Raw genomic sequence first — 27,719 nt, 5'->3', positions numbered from 1 at the left:
AAAGAACCAACCAATAATTCAGAACTCTGAATTCAGTAGCAAAGGAATTAAAAACAGAAAGATATCAGTCCTCTCACAATGAAAAATCTTCCTTTAATTGCAATCAAATGCTGCTGAGAACTGTATAAGGCCCCCTGACCATAAATATATACAAGTTGTATATAAACAACCTGGCTCCTTAGCCTGCCCTTCGAGATTCCAAAATTTTGTCTTTTTAGACTTAAGTACTTCCTTACACATCTTAAACTTCTACACACACACACACACACAGACACACACAATGAATGATACGATCCTATCTCACTTCAAGTCATAAAACTTTTTGCTGTTCAGCTAAGAAGATAAAGCCTAGAAAACCATGACAAAGACCAAAAAGAAATTAACCTAACTGCGTCATAGTTTAAGCTTTATGTCTTCCACACAAAATAGCCTAATGAGGTTGCAATCCATTAGAAATAATTCATTTATTCAACTTACTAAAATGTGTGACGAATAAAATCCAACATTAATCTGGTTATACTCCCAACAAACAGGAAGGATTAATGCAAAGGTACTTCCTTACCTTGATCTACAAATATTTCTGTTCTCTATCTACATGGTAGTAGGGGAACTACTGTAATCAGAGAATGCCATTTGGGCATAACAATCTCCGGAGACAGGACAGAAAAAATAAAATGTATAATAATGCAAGTAGCACACACTAAGTACTAGGAAAATTGGCTTACCCGAGGAAGATCAAAGGAAAACGCACTGAATGTGAGCCGAGGTGTAAGGAAAGCTCCGTGAAGGCCAGACTTGAATCTCAATAGCCAGCTAGGCGCTAACAGGCCAAGCTGAGGAGGGAGCTGGCCGCATGAAGCGCGTTGTGTGGCTTCCTCGCTGGTCTTTAAACCTCTGCTCAAAGGACAGCCCCTACCCAGAAAGGCCTTCCCTGACCTCCACAGTGAACTGGGGAGACCTCGAGTGTATCATGACCACTGCACTAGGTGATTTGGGTCCTCGGGTTCATCTTTCCACTAGAACACGGGCTCCATGAGGACAGAGAATAGGTCTGTCTGGTCCACTGCTGCATCCCCAGTCCCTAACCTGCATCTAGGACATGGCACAGTCAAAACTATCTGCTGAGCTAATGAGAGCTGCAAATAAGTGGAGGACAGACAGAACCTAGTTGTAAAGGACTATTAGTTTAACAATAAAGAGAAATAAAACCGGAATTCAAAGGAACAGGGCGTGGGGGCCAAGGGAAAAACGTTTTTCCCTCAGACAGAAGAAAAAATTAGTTGGTATCGAAACTGAGCCCTGAAAAAGAGTTAAAGTATAGGGACTTCCCTGGGGGAACAGTAGTTTAAAATCTGCCTGCCAGTGCAGGGGACACGGGTTCGATCCTTGGTCCGGAAAGATCTCACATGCGACGGAGCAACTAAGCCCGTGCGCCACAACTACTGAGCCCGTGTGCCACAACTACTGAGCCTGCGCTCTAGAGCTTGCGAGCCACAACTACTGAGCCCATGCACCACAACTACTGAGCCTGCGCACCACAACTACTGAGCCCACGCACCACAACTACGGAGCCCGCACGCCACAACTACTGAAGCCCATGCGCCCTAGAGCCTGCGTGCCGCAACTACTGAAGCCTGCAAGCCTAGAGGCCATGCTCCACAAGAGAAGCCACCGCAATGAGAAGCCCGCGCACCGCAACGAAGAGTAGCCCCCGCTCACCGCGACTAGAGAAATCTCTCGCGCAGCAACGAAGACCCAACACAGGCAAAAATAAATAAGAGAATTACAGTGTAGGTACATGGAAAAGAAAAACGAGCGACTCAGAAGAGAGTCAGTGTGACCAAAGCTGAAATGCCAGAGGGAGCACGGCCTGTGTGGGGCAGTCAGGCTTGGCTGACACGACAGACAGATTCAGGTAGAGCAAGAGAGCAAGCCGGAGAAGAAGGGACAGGCAAGACTAAAGAGGGCCTGGAACAGAAAGTCGGTTTATGCTCCACATCCAATACATTTTTGATATTTTTGTTACCATTTCAGAGGCAAAAAATTTAAAAATTAAAGCAATGACAACAAGTCTATTGAAAGGGAGAAGCAGCCTGACTCATCATAACTATAGTAGAAAATCAGATAGGACAGTTCTGTCATGATAAACTTTACTCCCTTCCCTTTCACAGTACTATACACAATGCAATATGAAAACCTTCTAGTTACAGATAATGAATCCTGACATCTGGGTTTTTCTAACATATAAGTAACAGGAGCTGGAGGATGACCACACACATCACTCTTTATCATGCATGACATGCAGGTCTGATGTAAACGAGGTCTATTCTTCACAGTTCATTTGAAGGAAAAAGCAACAGAAGGAACAAATATTGTAAAAGGAAAAGCCACTACACAGTCATTTAACACAGAACTACAGAGTAACGAACCTGTCCATGCTTAAACCAAAGACACAAACCTCTCTGGAATAGAAAACTAGCACAATAAAGACCAATTACACATCAGTACTCGCCCAAACTGTGAGTATAAGTTTCACTTTCAGCTACAAAAGAAAACACGAAAATGATTTTCTATAATGAACTATAAGATTTTGTTGTGAACTTGATATGTTGTCATGTCTCTATTTTTTTTCTGACCTTAATCTATTATTGTCTTATCACCATGTTTTTAGAGATTATAAAGTATATTTTAAAGTTATCTACTTATGTGTATATAATGTCCTCGAGCATTACAACTTGTTTAAATATACAAATTTAAATACTATTTAGAAAAACAAAATGTGTACAGAATATAACATTTACTAAATATTTCACACGACTGATATCAGCATTCTTTGCCTACTTTGCTCAATTGTAACGAGGTTTCTCAGAATGTATATTGTGCAAATAGTCAAGTCTGATCTATTTTTCCTGCTTTCATTAGAGGGGACAGTGACCTGGCTTCTAAACCGCCTGAAAGTTAAGCTGAAGAATAAAAGCAACATGGTTATTTTTAGAGCTCTACAGGCATAAAAATACAGCACTAAACTGTGACCCGCAGCTATGCACAGCAAAGCATCACATCGTGCGACAGTCTTCACTTGAGCTGGCAGCGCATCTGTGGTGCTTCAGACGACCTTTCTTCGTTTCTTTATCAAAGATATGTCTAAATGCATTTAGGACCAGAATCTGTAGCTGCCGGCATCTCTTTCAAATACACTGAGCTACATTCAAAAGGCAAACCATTATATAATTTGTAAAGATTAAATAGTAAGTTATTTTTGTCATTTCTTCTAGCTTACTTACAAGGTGAATTAATGAGCATTCTCTCCAAATGAAGACATCACAACCTCATTCCTAACACAGAAGGTTAGTTATTTCAAATACAGTTTCGGTGGGTAAAGGAGGAGAATCATTCTTTCAACAGGGGACACATCCAGGAGAAGGAGATATGCCTGAGTGAAGCACACCTTCATCACCAATTCAAGTAAACTCCTCGGCAACATCACCACATCGGATCCATCAACTTCACAGGTAATCTTTAAACCTTTTCTGTACAAAACATAAGTCAAAAGTATGTTTGCAGATAGCACTTTCCTATATGTTCATATTTTAAAGCCTCCTAAGAACTTTTAATAGCAAGTGTTAGTGGTATTTTCAGAAAATTGTTCAGTCTGTAGATTATCTGACTGCATTTCATTTCTCCTTAGCTACATAAAAGTATTTTCAAAGCCTGGTTTTTGGCACTGACCTAGTTAGAAATTAAGACTTTAATCCCTTCTAATCTTATTTTGACCTGTATATCTAACCAGTGAAAAATTCATGCACTTTTCTGGCAAAGTTACTGTAAAGAAACAAATATTTGCTCATCAGAACCATAATATTTTATGCAAATAAACAAGTGAGAATATTTCCATAGGCTAAAAATGCCACTTTTTGGCTGGATGAAATGGCCAAAACACAATTCCTACAAATCCACACGCTACCCTGACTCAGAAGTAGTGACAAAGACTCTGCTTCGGGAATTAAAATGGCATCTAAAGGAACGAGAGAGATTAATACAAGAGATCGAAAGTGAGCAAAAAGTGAAAAGAACAGGTGTGGATTACAATTGGCTGAGAAACTATCAGAATCCCCACGCAACCATCCCAGCTACTGAACAAAGACAACTTGAAGTTCTTTGCTCACAGGTTCAACCTTGTCAAACTGGAGCTATTCTCAGCAGGTAAAAATACTACGTTCCCTTCTTGTGATATTTGCTGTCAAGTTTAAGCTCCTCACATCTTTAGATTGGAAATCGTATTATATCATATAAATTTTTTAATCATGTGTATCAACTACCCAGCAACCAAAATCCCTAAGGATGGGCCGGACACACACACACACACACAAAAAACCACTGTTGGTATTTCACTGGCTAGGAAATGTTTTAAAGTCTCTTTTGAAATTTCTTTACTAGAAGTATAATTTTAAAGCAATGTGCAGTTTACTCAAAAGGTGGGTAACTACTATATGGTCACATTATCTAAGCTGAATTTTGGAGACAAAGGGATACGACAAAAGAGATTTTCTGAATTGAATACTGATAACTGCTTTGCCTCTAGATTTCGAGAAGTTCTGGCAGAAAATGATGTACTGCCATGGGAAATTGTCTACATCTTCAAGCAAGTTCTGAAGGACTTCTTAAGTAGTACTGACAAAGGCAGTCAGCAAGAAGGCGTGGAAGAGTCACAGAGCGCAGCCTGTCCTGTTCGCTCCATGATCCCAGGAGAAAGCTCCAAGAGTCCAGACAAGGATGAAATACCCACTATTTCAAGTTACGTAGACAAAAACACAAAGACCAGGTTCCCAACATTCTCACATACGATATGGAACCTACCATATTATTACCCATCAAGTTAAATTACTTGTAAACAGAGGAGTTTTTGACAGTCTTAGTATCGGAACCCTTAATATTAAGAAAAAAGAGAAAGTGATGTGACTTAATGCTACTCTTTGTCGCAAGATCAGAAGTTAAAATTCCTGTCGATGTAGCCTATGTTTTAAATAGTGTTCCTTTTTTAACCACTCTAAAAATGCAATGTTTTCATTGAACAGTATGCTTTTAACTAAAATGTTTCCTAAATATTTTCAAAAAATGTTTGAAGTATTTTCTTATACCTCAAACACATCCCAACAGGAACTAAGGCATTTTATTTTGAAATATGAAATATGAAATTTGTATGAAAGTACCAAGTATGAAATTCGATAAATTAACTTTGACATTAACCTTGTTTTTATTCTAAAAAGAACTATGTATAGAATAAAATAAATGATTGATGTGAATCTTATCTTTACAATATAACAATGAATCAGTCATTCTCTGTGGGGGAGGGGGAAGACGGCAGTGAGGGAAAAAATAATGTGCAGTTTGAAAACAAAGCAGTGCTTCATCCCAACACTGAGATTCGTTTTTAATCTCAACCAGCATTAAGGAAAAGTATTTAAAAAAACAGCTCTATATTACATGAGCAAAAAAGAAATGGACTAGTTTAACAACATTAGTAACAGCTACTCAAAGAAAAACAGTCAATGCCAATCTATAATCTAAACCAATATTATGTTCATTTAAAATAGCAAAATATTTAACATAAAATTCAACCTCTCAGAATTTCATTAAAGTAGGGAACTATTCATTAGTCAGATTTATTTCTATGATTAAGTGCTAGAATCTATACCATTCTTAAAAGTAAATCCAAGGAACCTAATGTCCATAACTTTATATTTGGAGATTTATTCGAGTGAGTTTTTTTCCATTAAAAAGAAAAAAAAGGGGCTTCCCTGGTGGCGCAGTGGTTGAGAGTCCACCTGCCGATGCAGGGGACACGGGTTCGTGTCCTGGTCCGGGAGGATCCCACATGCCACGGAGTGGCTGGGCCCGTGAGCCATGGCCGCTGAGCCTGCGCGTCCGGAGCCTGTGCTCCGCTGCAGGAGAGGCCACAACAGTGAGAGGCCTGCATACCGCAAAAAAAAAAAAAAAAAAAAGCTTACAGTGACTGAAGAAGCTATAGACGTTAGGTTATCCCACTAGTCCAGGATGAAGACGAACCCCACACCACTCTAAGTCACCCACGATGCAGTGAGTCAACTGTACAACCAGACTTTTAAAGGGACTGGAAAAATACAAAAGGGACTTTAGTATTCTGAGTTTCTACCTCTCACATTTGTTTTTGGCAATAACCTAATAACCATGTTTCCTATGTCAGTACTGGTGTGTATAACTGAAATCTATGGTTGTTTCTAAAAAATTGACAAATCAGGTAGAAATTATAACACAAATAACTTCCTGAATGTTAATAGATCCACACTTTTATACACTGGGCTACTTATAGTACCTAAAATTGGGAAAAGAATGAGCGTTAAAAATATAAAGTGGGTGCAGATGGGGGAGAGGACTACTAGGAAAGCTTCAGGTATGTTTTACAAAGATAAAGTACTGGCACAGTAGCTAAAAGTTTTAAGTAGGGAATAGCAAGGAATAAATACACTAACCCACGTAAAAGGATTCTGATAACCTGACATATAGTAAGCTCTGAAAAGGAGGCATTATTAACCAGCCGAATCCATTTAATAACATGAAAGTCATTCTGCTACATGCCAGGCACTGTGCTAACCACTGTATGTATGTACATCTCATTTAATCCTAAACTTGAAAGTAGGTGATGTTATTCCCATCTGACAGATAAGCAAACAGCCTCACACCTGTTCGATGCCTTCGCCCAATATCACAAGAGATACTGAATGGCAGGGCTAGGATTCACATCAGCCTGGCAGGCCCCTACACCACCTCCAGCCCCAACTTACGTCTGAGCTCCAAATGCATACAGGCAATTGCCTACTTGACACCTCCTCTGGGAGACCTACAGGCAACTTAAATCAACATGCTCAAAACCAAATCATAGAGGTTTGTTTCCTAAAAGGATAAATAAAATTCAAGAAAGGAACAGAGGAATCAAAACAACACACTTTACACAAACTAAAAGCATAACTCTTCGAACACCTCAACTAGTGTTTTCCAGTCATTTCTCAGGAAATGACAACCCTACCTATCCATCCAATTCTACAAGCCAGAAATCTCAGAATCATTCTGGCCCCCCAACAATGGTGGAGGACCCTAAAACACATCACAAACAGCAAGACTTGGGGCAAGTGATAAGTGCTTTAGAGGAGGAGAAAAAGTTCACAAAGACTAGAGAGACTGCCAAAGAAGGTGGGGGAGGACTTCTGTAGTTATAGAGGTCACAGGAGACTTCTTGAAGGAGCAGAGCCCCGAATGATGAAAGGAGCCTGTCATGGGAAGAAACAGGGCAGGAATGGAAGAGGGCAGGCACTCCAGGCACAAGACAGACAGGTGTGGAAGCCCCAGTGTGGAAAGGAGTGTGGTGTCTTCAAGACATAGAAAAATGCCAATGTGTCCAGAATGCAGTGAAAGACAGCAGGAGGTGAGTCAGGTGCCAGATGGAGGAACACTGGGTAAGCCACGATCAGAGTCTACATCTTGTTCTAATAGCCATCTACCCCACAGAAAGTCGCACATGTGCTCCTCAAACCTTACGTGTGAATGTTTACTCAAGGATTCCTTCATTCAGGGCTTCCCTGGTGGCGCAGTGGTTGAGAGTCCGCCTGCCGATGCAGGGGACGCGGGTTCATGCCCCGGAACAGCTGGGCCCGTGAGCCATGGCCGTTGAGCCTGCGCGTCCGGAGCCTGTGCTCCGCAACGGGAGAGGCTGCAGCAGTGAGAGGCCCGCGTACCGCAAAAAAAAACAAAAAACAAGGATTCCTTCATTCAAGAAATATCAACTGGGCATCTACCTCACGCCAGGTATTCTTCTAGGTGCTAAAATAAATTATTAGGGGCAAAGACAGGAAGCCAGGAGACCAAAAATAGAAGGCTTTTGTAATAATCCAGGCAAGAGATGACGGTGGTTTATTCAGACCAGGGTGGTGATCGTATACACAGTGAGACACTCTTCTTCTAGAAATACTTTACGGCACAGTTGCCAGGATATGCTGATTTTTATCGGACTGATTGTACACATACACACACACACACTCACTCACGCACACCCCTACCTTAGGGAAATCAGCTCTGGTCAGAGGAATAACTCAGATTTCAGGATTCACTCAAGGTAGGAGCAAATGAGGAAGCAACTCTCATCATTTCTAGAATAAGGACCGAGCACATTGTAAGCAATCAATAATTGGGACCTACGAAGGCAGTTCATTCATCCAAACAGACATCTGAGTTCCCACTATATGCCAGGTACTGTGCTAAGAGGTGGAGATTCAGTGAAAATCTGCACCCTCAAGAAGTTCTTATGTGGGGAAAACAACGCATAAAATAATTCCTTGGGACTTCCCTGGTGGCACAGCAGTTAAGAATCCGCCTGCCAGTGCAGGGGACACAGGTTCAAGCCCTGGTCCAGGAAGATCCCACATGCTGCGGAGCAACTAAGCCCGTGTGCCACAACTACTGAGCCCCTGCACCACAACTACTGCAGCCTTCACACCTAGAGCCTGTGCTCCACAACAAGAAGCCACCGCAATGAGAAGCCCGCACGCCGCAATGAAGAGCAGCCCCCGCTCGCCGCAACTAGAGGAAGCCCGCGTGCAGCAACGAAGACCCAACGCAGCCAAAAAATAAAAAGTAGAAATAAATAAATTAAATAGATAAATAAATAAATAATTCCTTCAAAGTACTAAGAGATGCACATACAGGGCACTAAGCAAGCAGTTGTTTAAAACAGGCTCGCTCGCTTGGTTTTCCTCGGACCCTGCTAGTGGTTCCTTCTCGGTCTCCTTTGCATTTTTTCTCACCAACCTCTAAACATTCAGGTGCTCCAGGCTTGGGTCCTTAGGCCTCCCCTCTCTCTGCACTCACCCACCAGGCTCCATCACCCAGAGCCTCACTGGCCTCAGAGCCTTAAACTCCCAAACATCTAGCTCCATAACCAGACTTCTTTCCTCAATTCATGCACTTACTGTTATCTAACAGGATTTTCAGAGTTAGCATGTTCAAAATCAAACACCTCGTATTCCCCCAAAACCAGCTCTTCCTGCGGTCTGGCCTTTCTCAGTGGATGGCAACACCTTCCAAATGCTCAGCTGGAAACCTTGGTGTCACCCGTGACTGCTTCCCCATTCCTATTCTATACCTGGTCCAGCTACAAAGTTCCCGCCTCTTAGTAATATACCCTGAATTCCACCATCGCTTGCCACCTCCACTGCTACTGTCCTGGTCTAAACCATCGTCCTCTCTCTTGCTTGGATGATGTATTAGTAAGGGTTCTCCAAAGAAACAGAACCAACAGGACATCTGTATATACAGAGATTAGTTTTAAGGTATTAGCTTACACAATTGTAGAGGTGCAAGCCCAAAATCTGCTGGAGACCCAGGTCAGTTGCAGTCTGAGTCTAAAGGGAGTTTGCTGGCAGAATTCCTTCTTGCTCAGGGGAGATCAGTCTTTGTTCTACTCAGGCCATAATTGTTCTACTCAGCCTCTAATTGCATGAGGCTCACCCACATTATGGAGGTTAACCTGCTTTACTCAAAATCCGCCTATTTAAATGTTAATTCTATCCAAAAAATATCTTCACTGAAAGACCCAGAGTAATGTTTGACCAAATATCTGGGCACCATGGTGCAACCAAGTTTACACATAAAGTTGACACCTGACCTCCCTGTTTCTGCCCTCGGCCCCCTTCATTCATTCAACTGGCAGTGACCCTGTTAGAGCGGAGACCACACGCGGCAGCTATGCCCAAAATCTCCAAGCGCCCTCCAGTGGGCTCCCCGATGTCAAAGATGAAGCAGCAGGCTGCTCACTGAGACTGAACAAGGAACTCCTGACCTGGCACCCTGCTGCCTCTCTGACTTCATGTCCTCCCTCCCTCTCAATCCCTCTACTCCAGCTGCACGTGGTAGATACAGAATAGACACTCAAATAGTTTTTCAATTAACGGGAAAATTACCTAATAGACTAAATCTGTTAAACAGACAAAGGTTTTTAAAAAACATGGACTTTTGTGGGTGAACAGAAAACAGTAACACAAGCAAATACTACCATCTAGGGAAGGCCTAAATACTGAAAGACAAGGCAAAAAGGAAAAAGTCACATGCTTTGGAGTCAAATACACCCATTGTACAACATAACAGATACATGGGCTGCGATAAGTTTCTCAACTTACCTGATCTTTGACTTCCTCAGCTATAAGATGGGACTTGCCTCGTCTGTCAGGAAGAGTGAGATTGCTTGCACTGCCTGCGTCACCTGACACAATGCCCAACGCAGTAGGCATTCAGCTTATAGTAAGACATTTCAAGAAGGAAACGTGAAATTAACAAAAAAGGAAACTGGGTAACAGCATCACCAGATGCTTTTGAAAAGCGATTTGAAAGCTTTCTGTAGTGGAGTTTCTCTGTGACAAAGTACATTTTAAGGTACTGGAGAGTCAAAGCGAGAATTAAGCAAGACCGTCATGAGCCCAGGAGTTCGCGTGAGTTAGGAAGACAGAGGGAAGTCCACACACAAAGAAAGCAACACTGGGCAGAAGGGCAATGGGAGTGCAGCGAGGCTGCCAGCCACAATCTGAGGACCATGCCCTGCATTCCAAAGGAAAGCTGGCACAGACAACCCTGGAGGAAAACACAACGGCCTAACACAGCCACTAAGTTTCTCTTTTTCATATGCCAAGGTGAAGAAACAGGAATGTAAAAACAAAAGCAAGCACACCCCAGGACTTCCCTGGTGGTGCAGTGATTAAGAATCCGCCTTCCAATGCAGGGGACACGGGTTCAATCCCTGGTCGGGAAACTAAGATCCCACATGCCACAGAGCAACGAAACCCGCGCACCACAACTAGAGAGAAGCCTGCAACGAAGACCCAGCACAGCCAAAAGAAAAAGAAAAAAGGGAAAGCATCTCCCACAATCAGCACAAAGGAGTGAAAATACAATAACATGTGGAAAACAAGACGGGAGGAAATTCATAGGATCACTGAATATATCATTTGCAAACCTTATTCAACTACCCCTACTCACTTTACCACCCTTCCCAACTCCTGGTCCTGGCTCACTTCTCACCACAGGAACTCAAGCAGGGCTTTCTTTCAGAAAGAAACTCACACTGTGACTCTGTACTCACCACACAGACATAGGTCCATCTCACAGAGCAATTCTTATTTGAACTACCATGATACAGTCTGGTATTTTCTATTGCTCTTTTTCTGGTCACAACTCATATGACTCATTAAGCTGATTTAACAGCACCCACAGACTGGACTCCGGGGACTCAATGCAAGCTAATCTTCCCACCTGAGTGACTGCCCTCTCAAATACCTTTTCACTATGCGATACCCTATACCTATAAAGCCTGCCTTCCCCTACATCGAATGTTTTCTCACCAACATCAAAACTCTCCTTCAGGGCTTCCCTGGTGGCACAGTGGTTAAGAATCCGCCTGCCAATGCAGGGGACAGAGGTTTGAGCCCTGGTCTAGGAAGATCCCACATGCCGCAGAGCAACTAAGCCCGTTGCGCCACAACTACTGAGCCTGCGCTCTAGAGCCCGCGAGCCACAACTACTGAGCCCACATGCCACAACTACTGAAGCCCGCGCACCTAGAGCCCATGCTCCGCAACAAGAAAAGCCACCGCGATGAGAAGCCTGCACACTGCAATGAAGAGTAGCCCCCATTCGCCGCAACTAGAGCAGCCCACATGTAGCAATGAGGACCCAACGCAGCCAAAAATAAATTAATTAAATAAATAAATTTATTTTTTAAAAAAACTCTCCTTCACTGGGAAGACATCACTCAACAAGCCTCTGAGCAGCCGTTGTCTGCCAGGCACTGGAGCTGCCACAGCTTCACGGTCAGCTTATCTAAGTCTGAGTCCCAGCTCTACCACTGTATTAGTCTCCTGCTGCTGCCACAGGTCACCACAAGTTCAGCAGATTAAAACAACACAAGTTCATTATCTCTCAGTTTCTGTAAATCACAAGTCCAGGTGGACCAACTGGGTCCTCTGTCTAGGGTCCCACAAGGCCAAAATCAAGGTGCTGGCAGGGCTGCACTCCCTAAGCTGGAGGCTCATTCAGGTCGTTGGCCAAATTCAGCTCCTTGAAGCTGTAGAACTGAGGTCCCCATTTCCTTGCTGGCTGTCAGCCAGGATCCAGTCTTTGCTCTTAGCTGCCCACATTCCTTCTCAAGCTTTCCATGTGGCCCCTCTAACAATGACCAGTCAAGTCCCTCTCAAGTTTCAAATCCCTGACTCTACCCAGAAAAGGTCTCTGCTTTTAAGAGCTCATTTGATTAGATAATCCAGGTAATCTCCCTATTTTAGGATCTGTAACCTTAATTACATCTGCAAAATCCCTTTTGCCACATTACATAAAATGCTCACAGGTTCCAGTGGATATCTTTTGGGGGTGGGGGAGGAAGTCATTCTACCTACCTTGACCATTTATTCCTGGAAACCAGGCAAGTCACTTTACCACCCAAGTGTGTTTCCTCATCTATAAAATCAAGGTAATGCCAGCAACCTCAAGGGGTTGTTTTGAGGATTAAATAATATAGCTATATTTAACTGAGTGCCTACTATTTGCTAGAGACTCTGGCATTAGATGAGCATTAAGGGTCCAGGAAGTTAAAAGGACATTTAAATCCATGCTTGGCGTTTCTGCCAAGGTCAATAATAGCTTACTTCAGTACCACAGTGAGTCATTTAAAAGCAATACTGTTCTGCCCATTAAGTCTATGGAGCAAGCAGGGGAGTGGGGGCAGGGGGCGGATCTAAGGGATCATTCGCCAGAGTAATTAAAGGAAACAAAGTGTGTGAAAACGTAAACAAAACAGCCACTCTAAAGCTGTACCAGAGTCTCTCTGTCCCCTCCCTGCCTCCAAGAAACAGATTTACCAACGATCCCAAGTTGCACTTGACTTTACAAAGGCTCAAAACAACCCATGAGACCTTGACTCAGACTCTTGAGTCCATCCACTAGATCAAATGGGGGTGAAGGCTGGGGGCAATGCACAATGGTAACTTAAAAAAAATTAAAATCAAAACCATCTTCTCAACGGTAAAGGGTGTTGAACTCAGGGGGAAGAGGCCAAGCAGTGATGCAGATACCCCAAGCAGGGGATACTTCCACAGTGACCTTCTTTAAAGAGGGAGAAGGTGTTTCTACTCACCAGGTCTAGGTCTCCTACAAATATAAGCATCCTCTTGCCTTATTTCCACTAAAATCATGTGAACAGATTAACTGACAGCACCCAAGTCAAGGAATAATGGGAGGAGAAGCACTCATAAAACTGAACAAAGATCCAGCATTAGTGCTCCTCGGTATTTACCCAAATGCGCCGAAACTTCTGAGCCCACAAAAACCTGCGCAAGAATGTTTACAGCAGCTTTATTTATAACTGCCAAAACTTGGAAGCCACCGAGATATTCTTCAGTGGTGATCGGGCCGTGGTGCATCCAGACAATGGAATATTATTCAGCACTAAAAAGAAATGAGCTACCAAGCCCTAAAAACACATGGAGGAGGGCTTCCCTGGTGGCGCAGTGGTTGAGAGTCCACCTGCCGATGCGGGGGACATGGGTTCGTGCCCCGGTCCGGGAGGGTCCCACGTGCCACGGAGCGGCTGGGCCCGTGAGCCATGGCCGCTGAGCCTGCGCGTCCGGAGCCTGTGCTCCGCGGCGGGAGGGGCCGCAGCAGTGAGAGGCCCGTGTACAGCAAGGAAAAAAAAAGGATGAACCCTCGTCTTATCGACGGATTTAGTTAATAATAATAAACATACCACAGTAAAGCTAGATGCTGACAATGAGAGAAACTGTTTGGGGAGCAGGAGGTACATGGGGCTCTACTTTCTGTTCAATTTCTCCATAAACTTAAATTGCTCTAAAAAGTAAATAAATAAAGCCTACCAATAAAAAGTTTTTAAACTGAACCAAACTCTGGAGCGGCTCCACTTCTGGTAGGGAGAAGTCCACCTGGCCCAGGCCACGGGGTGGGGCTTGCCTGGTGGCCAGCTCACTCTGGGACGGCCAGACATCTCACCAGAGCGGCCGAGGCCAGCGACATGGTCATGCGGGGTCGGGGAGGCCTAGGTCCTCGTTGCCCAGGCCCGCACCTGCGCCCGCCCCCGTCTCTCCCCCCCAGCCTCCTTACCTCCCGGGCAGCACCAGCCTGGCCTGGGCCTGGGCCTGGGCCGGGGCCGGGGCCTCATGGCCCACGTCCCTGCGCTGCACCTCATCCCGGGCCACCTCGGCCGGGAGGGCGGGCGGCGAGCCCAGCAGCTCCACATCGGTCACCATCTTGCCGATGGTGAACCAGTCATTGATCTGGTCGAGGGTGAGCTTGCGCAGCATGCTCACAGGCCGGCGTCCGCGCCTCTTCAACCTCGGGTCAGCGAAGCGGGAACACGTCGCACCACGACGCAGCGCCCGCACGACGCAGCGCCCGCACGACGCAGCGCCCGCACGACGCAGCGCCCGCACGACGCAGCGCCCGCACGACGCAGCGTCGGCAGGCCCGCGGCCCCGCCCCGCCGCAAGCCCTCCAATCAGAGCGCTCCACACGCGCCACGCGCCCCCACGCGCCACCCTGACCTTGTGCCACCGGCCCCGCCCCGCCCCGCTGCGCCGTGTGAAGCCTGTCGGAAGCGCTTGCCCGTCAGCGACGCCGAAGTCCGGTTGCTGGGGGTCGGCCACCAGGTACCGAAGTTGGAAAAACGAGTCCCTCAGGGCCCTTCGGCCGTCTGGGGGCGCGGCCCAGCATCAGCGAACCCGGGATGTGCAAGAACAAGGCCTCCAGTCTCTCTCCAATCTCCCGCTTTGAGGGCTACTCCATCTGAGTTTTGGTGGGCGCTCTGGGCCAACACGGGACAGACGTTTATTGAGCACCAGCTGTGTGCCTGGCCCAGCGCAGGGTCGTGGTAATAGACCTCAGCATGGAGAAGATGGAAGGCAAACCAGAGCCTGCTAACCTGGGACACCTTGCACCTAATTTGGGGAAGGGAGCAAGGAAGTCGGGGAAGGCTTCTTGGAGAAAATGACACCTAAGTGGAAACCTGCAGAAGAACCAGGAACAAGCCCGGCGAAAGAGGACTCGGAGGGGGAGGTAGTCCGCTGATGAAGGCCTGAAGGCAGGTGGCCCTGCTGGCTGAATTGAGGATCTGCAAGAAGTTCAGTGGGGCGAGATCTTGACCAAACTGAGTTCATCTTCCTTCCTTCCTTCCTTCCTTCCTAAATCCGCGTGTCAGGGGCGGTGTCCTCCCCACAGCTAGACAGAAACAGGTGGTGAGAGGTTCGCATTTGGAAGTTGTCAGCAAATGGATGGTGGTTAAAACCACCCTGGGAGCCGCTGAAATGGTCCAGGCCAGAGCGAGTGAAAGTAGACACAAAGTAGGAAGCAGCCTGAAAGAAGGGTCAGAGAGGAAAAATCCAGTAAAGATATACAAAGGAAGAAAGGCAACAGGGAGAATCGGAAGAGTGACGTTACTGCCTGCCCACCTTCACACCGTCAGTGCCCAGTGCAGTGTGGGCTCACAGGAAAGAGCCCTGTGAAGAAATAGGTGGGAGGAATCCAGAGCATGGCACTGGTCAACAGTGTGAGGGCCAATCAGTTAAACAAACACTGGAAAATGCCCAAGAGTGGCAGATAGGAGGTCAGCCTGAGAACAGTGCAGAGAGAAGTCAGACTAGGCCGGGTTGAGCTATTGGTTTCTTACAAAAAACAAACCCAGCATGGTACTGAGCTAGAAGTCCCAGGCCCTATCTTGGCCACACCACTAACGTATTATGAGCTCTGGGCCTCGTATTTTGACTGTTCCAAATAGTGCAGGCTTCAAAAGTCCCCCTCACACGCACATATTTTGGCAAGGAAAAAAGAACATATTTTTCAATAAGTAAGAAAATGTGATCATAAAGTCATTTAGACTCTCAGTATGTCATTCAGCATTGGTTGGAAAATACTGCAACTTCATCCATTTTGTGAAGGCTAGCACATGTTCTGAATTTCACAAGATAGGCCAAAACCACTTCAAACAACTCTGCCAATCCCATTTGTGTTTCCTAGTTCGTTACTGTTCCCACACTACCTTCCTTTGTTGATGTTACAGTGAGTGTGTTTCTAAGTGGAAGTTGCTCTTTTTCTGAAGAAAGTGCCTTTCACGCAGATGTTTTCTGAAGGGCTTTTTCTGTTCTTTGATCCTTTTGGCTTACTACCTCCTTCGGTCCTCCCGAGGTTTGAGTTTTTAACTGCAGTTGAAGGACACCGTCTTGATGCTTCTTCAGTTTTGAAATGTGTTGTCATTTAACTGCCACTTTCCAGACGAAACACTGGTTAACATTCGGTGTCGTGACAGAGTAAATGGCTTTGAGCACCTTCATTTCATGAGTAGTTCTTGGTTCTCTTTAGTCATCTAGCCCAGCTCATCTGGCATTCCTGCCCAAAGTCCAGAGTAAAAAGAGGCAGCTTCATAGTTCCGTATAGGCATGTAGGCATCTAGGCCAGAGCAAAGGGGAAGGCCACGGAGCGGGCCTTGGTGGAAGTTTCACATATTTGCATCCCCAGAGCAGTTGGAGCTGCAGGCCCAAAGGGAAAACAGCTGAGAGCAATTCCAAGTGATGTTGATGCTGTGAAGTGGGAGGAGCTTTGCCCAAAATACCATCATATCTTCAGTGACCTTCCCAGCCACAAAATACAGCATTTTGCATTTTGAATTAATCTGCTGGGATGACCCTTTCTTTAAACATTGTTTTCTTTGAACATGTGTTTTTCATGGGCTACGTTGGATTAACAACTGAGGACATTAAAATTCTGTTGCTCTCAAGTCGAGTTTGAAGTTTAAAAGATTTGTCTTGAAATAGCTTTACAATGATGATGCTCTTCCTTAAGTTCTTCCTAAGTGCTTATTGTCCTCTGCGGTTTTCTAGCTCATTATAAGTCTAAAACATTCTTTTTCTAAGACAGTGTTTCTCAAACCTTGTCCTTGTCTCAGGACCCACTTACATGCTTAAAAATTGTTGAAGAGGGCTTCCCTGGTGGCACAGTGATTGAGAGTCCGCCTGCCGATGCAGGGGACATGGGTTCGTGCCCCGGTCCGGGAAGATCCCACATGCCGCGGAGCGGCTGGGCCCGTGAGCCGTGGCCGCTGAGCCTGCGCGTCCGGAGCCTGTGCTCCGAAACGGGAGAGGCCACAGCAGTGAGAGCCCCACGTACCGCAAAAAAAAAAAAAAAAAAAAAATTGTTGAAGAAAAAAATTGTTGAAGACCCTACAGAGCTTTTGTTTACGTGGGTTCTATCTGCTTTATTTAGGGATTACAACTGAGAAATGTTTTATTCTTAAATTCATTTTAAAATGATGATAATAAGACCAGTTGATGTTAAAGGGAATCATTATGAAAAGTCACTATATTTGCCCCCCAATTTTTGTGTTTGAGAAGAGTAAAAGACGCTTACATTTTCACAGACCTCTTAATGTCTGCCGTAATGGAAGATAGCTGAATTCTCCTGTTTTTGTACTCATTCCGTTGTGGCATCACAAGCCACACAGCCTCTGGGAAACTCCACCATACACTTGTGAGAGAACTCTAGTGAAAAAGACGAGTAACATCTTACCATTATTACGAACAATAGTTTCGGCCCTCGGGGGCCTTGGGTACCCCGAGACCACACTTTGAGCATCACTACCCTAAGTTTTCCAAGTTTTGCATGCAGCTTCATTTGATCCTAAGCTCCTTTCACTTCGAAGTAGGATCAAGTCTGTTGCTCTTCCTTTCACCCTCCCCATCCTTCCTCTGAGCTCACTTTCCTTCTGCGTGAATAATGAACGTTGATTTTTTTTTTTAATCTGCAGACCTACTGGTGATTATTCCCTCAGTTCTTAGTTGGCCCAAAATGTCATTTCGCCTTCTGTTCTGAATGCTAATTTCCTCACGCATGGAATTCTAGATTGGCAGTTATACTAAGACACCAGTTACATCTATGATAGACTTTCTTGCTGTTCCTTTCTCTTTTGTCTGTGTTCCTGAATGGTTTCTTCTAACCCAGCCTCCAATTCAGTAATTCTTCAACTGTCTAATCTGTTGCTAAATCAATCCAACTTCTATTGGGCACTTTTTCAAGTCAGCTAAGTGGCTTTCTTTTGTTTAACTTTTTACAGTTTCCAGTTTTCTGCTGAGATTTTCAGTCTTGTTTTTTAATTTCTTGCACATATTAAGCATGGTTTTTATTTATTTTTTAATATTTATTTATTTTGGCTGCACGGGTCTTAGTTGTGGGATCTTCGTTGTGGCATGTTTAGTTGCGGCATGCAGGATCTTTTAGTTGTGGCAATGCGAACCCTTAGTTGTGGCATGTGGACTCTTAGTTGTGGTATGCACGTGGGATCTAGTTCCAGGACCAGGGATCGAACCTCGGCCCCCTGCATTGGGAGCACAGAGTCTTACCCACTGAACCACCAGGAGGTCCCAAGCATGGTTATTTTTAAAGCCTGCGTCTTTTAGGTCCAGTGTCTTGCACCCCTGTGAAGTCTTTAGATTGTCTGTTGAGTAGAATTACGATGCACAGAATTGATACATAAAAATATGCAGAGCGAAAAATGTTAACACAGAGATGGCAAGAAAATCAGAGACGGGAGATGCAACTTTTCTGCGTTTAACACCAGTAAAGATTCCCTTTTTCGGGTAGACCGACTCGTCGGTTTTGTCCAAGACCTTCTCAGTTTCAGCACTGAAAGTCCCACTCCCAGGCAAATACGAATGGTTAAGTCACGTGATTGTCGCGCGCGCGCGCGCGCGCGCGCGTCCCCTCCCCCAACCCTCCAGGCGGCCGAACCCGGGCGGCCGCTGGGGGCGCTGGGGTGCGCAGGCGCGGCCGGCGGAGGCGCGCTGGTCTAGGGCGACGCCGCTCCTTCCGCCTTCCCGGCAGGCCCCGCGCGGCGCCTGCGCGCTCAGTGACCTTTCCGAGTCGTCAGCTTTGAGTTGGGGCTGGCTGAGGCGCTAGTCTTTCGCCGAGGTGAGAGCGGGGCTGGGGTCGGCGCTCGGCGCGGGGTAGCCGGTACGGTGAGGGGCCGGATCGCGGGCGGCGAGGACCTGGGGCCCGGAGTGGCCTCCGCAGCGGGTGGGAGCCTCCCCGGTCCCACCGCGGCCACACCTCCATCCCCGCTGACCTTGAGGTCCAACTCTTCTACCTGCCCACGCGCACTTTTTACTTGGGTCCCCAAAACTGTAAAGGGAGGTCGTCCTGGGGTTAGCTGTTATTAGTCGAGGCCGCGCTACGCCTTTTCCTTTGGCCGTGAGAGGTTCAACCACCTAACCGAGCTTACAGGGCAGGTTAGTGATGGAGTCAGGATCCAAGCCGAGAGCTCTTTCCCCACGTTTACTCCCTTCTCTCCTTTACACCTCAAGTTTCCTTGCAAGCACACTGTTCTCGGAGCTACACTGTACGTATGACAGGGCTTTGGGAGAGGGGGAAACGGGGACCAAAACGGGATCGGAGGTTATTGCAATTGTACGGACCTCAGCCTGTGAAGCCCGGTCTGAGGCTCAGCGGGTCAGACGTTTCCTGTTTCCAGTGTAAGGTCAGGTGACAGTTTGCTGTTAATGTAACATACCAACCACTTTGCAGACTTAAACGGACACAGCCGACACCCACTTGGCCTTTGAATAGGATGGGTCTTTGAAGGAATGGGCACTAATAAAACTTACACAGCTGGGAAACGATGCTAGATAGAGTGAACTCAGGCAGAAAAAGTAGGGGGCCTCATTTTGTAAACATTGGGAACATGTCGCTTGTCCAGCCAGATATGTCAGCCTTGGGCCAAAGGCGGGGTGAGAGGTAAGCATTTGCCGTGTACCTACCCTGAAGCACTCTTGGGTAATTCTAGGTGAGGAGACAACACCAGGGGCCTGGGCCCCGAGCAAACTATGGAGATAACAGAAGTTTCTTTGGCCCCTTCTTACCTCCTTTACACCCTCCTAGTTTGCTTTGCTCTTTTCCTTCTAGATCCTCTTCTGGCCTTGCTCTAAGGCCCCTACCTGACCTGGGCCTTGCCCTCAGCTTCTTAAGGCCTTCCTCGTAGAATCTCAGGAGCTTAGTACTGTAGTAGTCAGCTGGGCATCTGCAGAAATTCTTTCTGCTCTTGCTGCGATCATTTACTGAGTTTTTATTCCACACCAGGCAGTAGGTTGGGGTCCTTTACTTTGAGAGCCCAGTGGGGCAGGTGGAGCTATCCCTGTTTCACAGAAAGGGAAACCTCTGAAATGACAGCTTCAAGACATTGCCAGGATCGAGGGCAAAACAGGCTGAACTGGTGTAGGAACCTAGGATTCGCAGGCTTCTGACCCCATCAGTCTTCCTTCCCAGTCAGTGCTGGGCACAGGGAGGAGAGGAATTGGCTCAGTGCCTCTGAACTCTTCCTGTCCAGGGCTTCCAGAGGCTTCCTCCACATCCTGTTTGGATCTTCTCATCTGCCTTTTCAGGGCAGGGCTGTTGGTTTCTTGGAATGTTATGCTCTGGCAGAGCATCCTGGTACTGCCTGAAGACAGGAAATGTGAGGGCAGACACGTCTGCAAGCGGTTCCAGGAGGAGGACACAGCCACGTCTTCCTGGGTCACTCAGGGGGCTGGCTAGCCTTCAGGCCTGGGTCTCAGCCTGGGTATGTTCTCTCTTTGGAAGAGCTGGAAGCCAGGCCTCAGAGCAGATTCTCAGTAATAAGGAGCAGATCCAGCTGGGTGACTAGGTTCAACTGTGTGATCTCAGGCAACTGTGACCAGCCAGATATGTCCAAGTAGTGCAGGAGATAAGCAAGTAAAGCACTTCATGAATGCTGTTAAATTTGCATGACATTCTGAGAATAAAAGCTGCGCTCTTTGCTGTGGCCTGCAAGGCCCTGTATGACCTGGCCATCTTCTGTCCACTAGCCCAGCCATGACACTTTATGTAACAAGCACTTGCTGTAGGACAGCAGATACTGCAATTGACACAGAGCAACTCCTCGGAGCTACACTTCGTAACAGCTCCATCTTCGTAACAGCCCTCTGAGGCGGGTGCTGTTTTAGAGATGAGGAAACCGAGGCAGTTTAAGTTAGCTGGAAAGTGACAGAGCCAGGATTTGAATCTGAGTGACCACAGTGGCCTTCTCGCTGTTCCTCCCACTCCGAGCATGTTCTGACCTTGGGTCTTGGCCCGTGAGCTGCCTCTACCAAGGACACTGCTCTCCCAGATGCTCTGGCTCCTTAGAGAACTGAAAGTTCTCTCCAAAAAAAAAAAAAGTGAGGTGATGGATGTGTTAATCACCTAGACAGGGGAAGTCCCTACACATCGTGCACATGTATCAAGTCACCACCATGGTGTACACCGTAAATGACTTACAGTTTTATATGTCAGTTATGCCTCAATACAGCTGAGATTCAAACAAAACAAAAGAAGGACTGAGATACAGCTGATGAATGTGAGCCCAAGCCTGGGTGTTAGTGTCACAGGGAAATCACCATGCCTTGACCATGTTCTTTCCCAGCTTTGAACGCCAACAGTTCTTAACATGGTGATGCAGGTATGCTAGTTTCTTCAAAAGTGTGTAATTCTTGGCATAATTTGGGGGCATTCGTGGACGATAGCCTTCGGAGAGGGGGACCATTGATGACAGTGCGGGACAGCACGGGCTGGGAGAGCTCTGAGGCTGGAGGAATGTGAAGTGAGGAGTGCCCGGATGGCCAAGGTCAGGGGATGGTGAGAGGTGAGTGGAGCTTGGAAAGCTGTTGAGAGCAGGAGTCCCCATGTAGATGTTGGAATGGCTTCGGGTAGCAGGTCTGGCATAGGGGCTGCTCCCTGTTGAATAGTTTGGGAAATAGGGTCAAACTTAATAAATGGAAACCTCTTACCAGTTAAGTTTAAAACAATAGTCATGGTAATATTTATCACTGTGTTCCTTTTCAGATGCTTCAAAGCCTTATTAAGAATGTTTGGGTCCCCATGAAGCCCTACTATACCCAAGTTTACCAGGAGATTTGGGCAGGAATGGGGCTGATGGCTTTTATCGTTTATAAAATCAGGAGTGCTGGTAAGTTTCTTTGTGTTTGATTCATTGGAGGTCAAGAAGAAAATTATTTTCAAGAGGAATCACAATTCATATTGTAAAGAAACTGTGGTTCTTAACTAGGAGTGAACATCCGAACCCCTGGTGGTCCTTTGTTAAAATGTGGGGAGTGTAAGAACTATGTCAGCAATAAGAAATTTGAACAAGACCTTGATATCGGAATTGTTAATTTTCTTAGGTGTGGCAATGGTATTTAGAATGCATAGGAGATATCCTTAGTTTTCAGAGATGCAGGTTAAAATATTTAGGGATGAAGTGTCATGGTATGCAGTATATTACTGTACCTTTTCCATTGATCTGAATGTTTAAATATTTTCTTAATAAAAATAGGGGCAGAGTAACCATTTGGTTCTCAGTGAAGCAGAGATGAGGCCCAACTGTGTATGAATGAGCGATTGGTTAAAAAGAGGAAAGAAAGGAGAAACTTTAAACTGCAAGACTGGAGGTTAGGATCTGGTAGAGAGTGAAGAGTCCTGCAGATTCTGAAGGGCTATTTAACTGTTGAGAGAACATCTGTGGTAGAATTTTTACCACTTCTTGGCTTTGAGACACTATAGGAATTCCTATTTTCTGAAAGCTTCATTTAATAGCTTTGCCTAAGCTCTGAACTTTTCAGCCAAATGATGATTTCGACAGTGAGTCGACTAAAGGCATTTTTGTAAAGCATTGACATGACCAATTTTTCTTTCCATTTATTTTAGATAAAAGAAGTAAAGCCTTGAAAGGTAAGATTTCTGCTTCTTAAAATGGATGGGGAATGAAAAAACCCCATCGTACCTTTTTGGGACAAGGTATATCCCTGTTGTGAATTGAAGCTGCTGCGTGGTTCACTAAGCACGCAGAGGCAGTAGGAGCACTTCAGAACGTGGAGAGCGCTGGCCTGCTGGAAGCGGACTCTGAAGTTCTGCCCCCTACAGTCTGTGTGTTAAAAACCGTTGCTCAAAAAAAAAAAAAAAAAAAACCGTTGCTCACCCCTTGGGCCAAGTACAGCTTCCAGGAGTGAAATGACTTGATCGGAGCTAGCTGGTGTCACCAGTAGGCAAGAGGAGTTAGCTGTGCCAGTGGGCTGCCCTGTAGAGCGTGTTTTGAAAGCAAGAACCACATAAATTTGTGCCCTAGTGCTGGGCGTTCCTTCACTTCGCTTCCAGATGACAGTGAAACTCTAGGCATCTGATTCCTGTGCAAACTTAGGACTGGCCCTTGACCTTGGGGAGAAGACATTTCCATGCCGCTTGCTCTTTGCGCCTGCACGTGAGCTGCATGCCCATGTTGATTCCACAGACCCTCCTGTACATCCGTATAGAAATAACCCTCCATGTGCTCCATCATGTTGAAAGTTGTCCTTTGCATCTTCTGGCTTGTCAGTACATACCTATATAATGAACCACAGTCTGCTTGTTCCTTTCCTCCTAAATTGTATCTGTGTCGTGCTTCTCTTTGAAAAGCTTCCAGTCCTGAGCCTGCTCGTGGTCATCATTAACAAGCTCTCCTTGGATGGGACGTCGGTCTGGCTGTGTTGTGGGAACGTGGGACATCGGGTTGACTTGCAGCAGTGCCGCTGCCCTTGGGCATGAATAAACGTACCTGTGAGACCCCCGCTGCCTGCGCCCGTGTCCCTCCCTTCGGCCCGCCCCCGCCACACTCCGAGTAGGTCTGCGTGCGCCAGGTGCAGCCAGAGTCTCGCCGAGCTGCCCTGTCCTTAGGAAATCCAAGGGGCCGATGAGTGAACACCTCGGTTAGCACAGGGGTGGAGGGCGGATCTAGGCTTCACACTCTGAAGGTCAGTAAATGGTAAGCAGATGATTCTGCTACTTAACTCCTATGACCTCCCTGAGCCTCTGTTTTCTCATCTGGAAAATGGAGATAATGTGTAAGTTCTAACTTAGAGTTACTGTGGAGTGCAGTAAGAGAAAGTATGCAAGAGCATTATTTAAACTGTACAATGCCTTTTTAAAAGAAATTTTATTGGAGTATACTTGATTTACAATGTTATGTTAGTTTCAGGTGTACAGCAAAGTTATGTAAAATGCTTTAGAAATAGGCAATATTAGATCACATCGTGGATGGAATTATAAGCTCTAGAAAATTTTATCCAGAAATCACTTCTAAGGCAAGGTACATAAATTTTTTTTTTAAAATCAATTGATACTTCTTGTAGTTTGGCTAATATCAAGTGAATGCTGCATAATGTTTTTCTCCATTTAAGGCGATTACCAAAACCCCTAAAATTGCGTTTAAAAAATAGATTCTAAAGCAGTAAGCGTAGGGGTGGAATTGAGTCCAGTTTGAAATCTGGTGCTTTGCAGGTGACGGGGGTCTGCCTGTGGAATAGAAATGGTGGCCCAGGTCTTGGTCCTGGTCTCTCGCTATGGTTGGTGCCTGACAAATGGCTGCCACTTTTGGGTGGAGTCTCTGAGCCTTGGTTTCTTCTGTTGTAAAATGGGGATAAAACCCACTTATCAGGCTCACTGACTGCCTCACGGTTGTTGGCTCAACGGGGAACTGGCGTGAAAGCGTCGTACAGCCCCAGTGAGAGCTGGCATTGGAGCTGGGAGCAGGGTTCCATTCTAAAGCAGGGATCACATTTTCTCCGATAAGCTTTTGTTCTCTTCTCCCTCCAGAGGGTGAGTCAGCACTGTGGATCAGAAAGTCCTAATCTTAAAAATTACTCACGTGGGCCATCTTTTCTGAGACAGGCATCACCTGGAGGGTGGTCAGCAAGGACTAGCAGGGCCCAGCATTTCTGCTTCCATTGGTGTGGCAAGGGGCCTGAGAACTTGTATCTCTCACAAGTTCCCGGGACGTGCTGATGCCCAGGGACCACGCTTTGAGAACCACTGATCCGTACAAAGAACGTCCCGTCCCCTCCCACCCCGAGCCCTTACATCCACTACATCAGCGTCCACCCATGTTCCCCCTGGTGCTGTGCCTCTTAGCACACTGAGTCCTAAGAACCGAATGAGGTAGGGCTGCAGTCCCATTTTACATAGGAGGAAACTGAGGCTGAGAGAGGGCAGTGAAGTGCCAGAGGCCAGCTAGCCTATGCTGGGACCGGGACTTGCGCTCCGGGAGGCTGAGCTCTTACCCGGAGAAGGAGAAGGTGAGGCCTGGGCAGCCAGCCCCTGGAGTCAGCAGAGGAGCTGGTGTGCAAACCCTGGGAGTGTGTCCCTGTCTACCGCTTGTGGGTTCCTTGAGTTATCATCAGTAAATAAAAACCCATCATGGACCAGTTGCCCGTGCAGAATGGGGTGAGGGGCTCTTGCGATGTATGTTGTGAAGGGAACTTGGCTGAGGTGGAGTATCTCCTATGAAAGGTGGACCCTGTGGCCTGTGAGAGCGGCAGGTTGGAGGATGTTGAGGAGAGACCTGCTCTACCCCCATCCCCACCCCTGGAGATTGAGCCCAGCGTCAACCATGCCTTAAAGAGTGGAGCAAAACTGTCTTCCTGCTGCACCAAGTGGTTTCCCGTCCCTAGTTCCTAAGTGGAGACAGCGTGTTTTGTCGCAGAAAGGAGTTTTGTTGCTGCCCAGAACCCACTTGACGTTTGCACACAAGCCGGTCATGTCCCGAGGTGGCCTGCAGGTGGAGCCAGTGCATGCCGCCAGCCTGTCATCACCAGGCTTCCTGTGGGCGCTGAGTACAGATGTGGGAGCTGTGCTGGGCACGGGGGGCACCCTGTTCAGAGCAGCGCTCGGGCGGTGCCGGCAAAAGAGAGACGTCTGTCTACAGAAGCAGAGAGGGCCTCGAACTCACCCGTGGGCAGGGGCAGCCAGCTTCCAGGTGGAGCTCCACGGAGGCCCTTTATCCTGAGGTCCACACGTCGCGCCCATCCGTGCTTCGTCAGTGTTCTTCAGAGTGGCCTGTGGAGGACCCTAAAGGCAGAGGGAGGAGAACGTGGTCCCAGCATCTGAAGGGGTAACTTTCAACAATGTGTTTCAGCCACCAGGGAGCCTCTGGAGGGGGCATGTGTTTCTTGCTTGTCATTGTATTAATATATCCCAGGGGTGCGTGTGCCCCAGTCGAGCTGTGTGGCACCTGTAAGATGATTGATTTGGGACTTCCCTGGTGGCGCAGTGGTTGAGAGTCCGCCTGCCAGTGCAGGGGACATGGGTTCGAGCCCTGGTCCGGGAAGATACCACATGCCACGGAGCAGCTAAGCCCGTGCGCCACAACTACTGAGCCTGTGCTCTAGAGCCCACAAGCCACAACTACCGAAGCCTGCGCGCCTAGAGCCCGTGCTCTGCGACAAGAGAGGCCACCGCAATGAGAGGCCCACGCACTGCAACTAGAGAAGGCCTGTGTGCGGCAACAAAGACCCAACACAGCCAAAAATAAATAATAAATCAAATTAATTTTTTAAAAAAATTTCAGGACTTCCCTGGTGACACAGTGGTTGAGAGTCTGCCTGCCGATGCAGGGGACACGGGTTCGTGCCCCGGTCCGGGAAGATCCCACATGCCGCGGAGCGGCTAGGCCCGTAAGCCGTGGCCGCTGAACCTGCGTGTCCAGAGCCTGTGCTCCGCAACGGGAGAGGCCACAACAGTGAGAGGCCTGCGTACCACAAAAAAAAAAAAAAATTTCAGAAATAAAAAGCAGAGGACTTTCTAAAAAAGAATAAAATAGCGGATTTATGTAAAGGACACTAATTCATCTCTTTCCACCTGGTATCTCACATAGGACCAGGCATTTGTAGTAGGCACTCAGTGAAAGCAGAAGCTTGTTCTTTGAGAAGATAAATAAAATGGACACTCTAGCTAGACTGATGAAGAAAAAATAAAGGAAGAAGAAAAAAGTAATATCAGGAATGAGGGAGGTGCCGTTACTACAGATTCTACAGATATTAAAAGGATAAGGGAATATCACAAAGAGCTTGAAACCAGAAAATTCTACAGGGTGTATGAAATGGACAAGTTCCTTGTGAGACACCACTGAAGCTCGCTCAAGAAGAATGGAGAACCCGAATAGCCCTAAATCAAAGAAATTTAATCTGTAGTTGAAAACTTGCTCAGAAAACTCCAGGCTCAGATGGCTTCCCTGATGAGTTACACCAGATATTGAAGAATGAAATAATATCAATTATACACAAATTCTTCCTTAACAGAACAGGGGGAAACACTCCCCAGCTCATTCTGTGAGAGCAGCACCAGCATGATTCAAAAGTAGAACGACATTAAGAGAAAACCACAGACCAATATTCCTCTTGAACGTAGATGCCAAAGTTTTTAACAAAATTTTAGCAAATTGAATCCAATGAAAAGTAAAAAGTCATGACCAAGGAAGGGTTGGGTTAACATTCAAAAATCAATGAGATGTGGATTTTAATCAATGGCAACATTCAATAGAGAGAATAGAGAGAAATTGAGATGTTTAAGAAACCCTGAATAGGGTCAGGTTACGCTGGCAGGTTCCCCAAGAGAAAGAATCTGGCAAACAGCAGAGAACCTACTGATTCTTAAGAACAAAGACTAGATAATGACATAATCCTCAGCTGACTGACTGATAATCTGTCTACAGCATTGTTTTCTCCAGGGAGCAGGGATTACTGGCGTATTTTTTGATATACATGATGACCTATATTTGTAAATGCACATATTAATGC

The 27,719-nt window shown here is 46.4% G+C and overlaps 3 protein-coding genes and 1 long non-coding RNA gene across 5 annotated transcripts in view; 2 read left to right on the top strand and 2 right to left on the bottom strand.

Annotated features, from left to right (window-relative positions):
- The window catches only part of TDRD9 (tudor domain containing 9), a 114,429-nt gene extending 100,042 nt beyond the window's left edge, over window positions 1–14,387 (bottom strand). The window contains exon 1 of the mRNA XM_027120685.1: window positions 14,188–14,387. Coding sequence (XP_026976486.1) covers window positions 14,188–14,387 — 200 coding nt within the window. The remainder of the gene's footprint in view (window positions 1–14,187) is intronic.
- Window positions 3,905–4,917, top strand: RD3L (RD3 like). Its single transcript, XM_027120729.1, has 2 exons — window positions 3,905–4,203; window positions 4,583–4,917. The coding sequence occupies exons 1-2, from the start codon at window positions 3,905–3,907 to the stop codon at window positions 4,878–4,880; spliced, it is 597 nt and encodes a 198-aa protein (XP_026976530.1). The 3' UTR covers window positions 4,881–4,917.
- A 4,543-nt stretch (window positions 14,388–18,930) lies between the features above and the next one.
- On the top strand, window positions 18,931–23,715 carry ATP5MJ (ATP synthase membrane subunit j). Of its 2 annotated transcripts, none has more exons than XM_027120731.1 (4): window positions 18,931–19,038; window positions 21,961–22,084; window positions 22,822–22,845; window positions 23,566–23,715. In XM_027120731.1, the coding sequence occupies exons 2-4, from the start codon at window positions 21,961–21,963 to the stop codon at window positions 23,598–23,600; spliced, it is 183 nt and encodes a 60-aa protein (XP_026976532.1). In that variant the 5' UTR covers window positions 18,931–19,038; the 3' UTR covers window positions 23,601–23,715. The 2 variants fall into 2 exon arrangements, with proteins under 2 accessions (XP_026976532.1, XP_026976531.1); XM_027120730.1 differs by lacking the exon at window positions 18,931–19,038 and adding an exon at window positions 21,413–21,577.
- Window positions 23,716–24,063: 348 nt separating this feature from the next.
- Window positions 24,064–26,258, bottom strand: LOC113627714 (uncharacterized). Its single transcript, XR_003435664.1, has 2 exons — window positions 25,874–26,258; window positions 24,064–24,755 (listed from the first exon to the last, which is right to left on the bottom strand). It is a non-coding gene; the product is annotated as an uncharacterized LOC113627714 (long non-coding RNA).
- Window positions 26,259–27,719: the final 1,461 nt, after the last annotated feature.

This window comes from Aethalodelphis obliquidens, unplaced genomic scaffold, assembly GCF_003676395.1.
Source record: "Aethalodelphis obliquidens isolate GAN/ISIS:26980383/991018 unplaced genomic scaffold, ASM367639v1 scaffold21, whole genome shotgun sequence".
Lineage (NCBI taxonomy): Eukaryota > Metazoa > Chordata > Mammalia > Artiodactyla > Delphinidae > Aethalodelphis > Aethalodelphis obliquidens.
The sequence above is the reverse complement of the archived record's forward strand: the minus strand, read 5'-3'. Positions and strand labels throughout refer to the sequence as shown.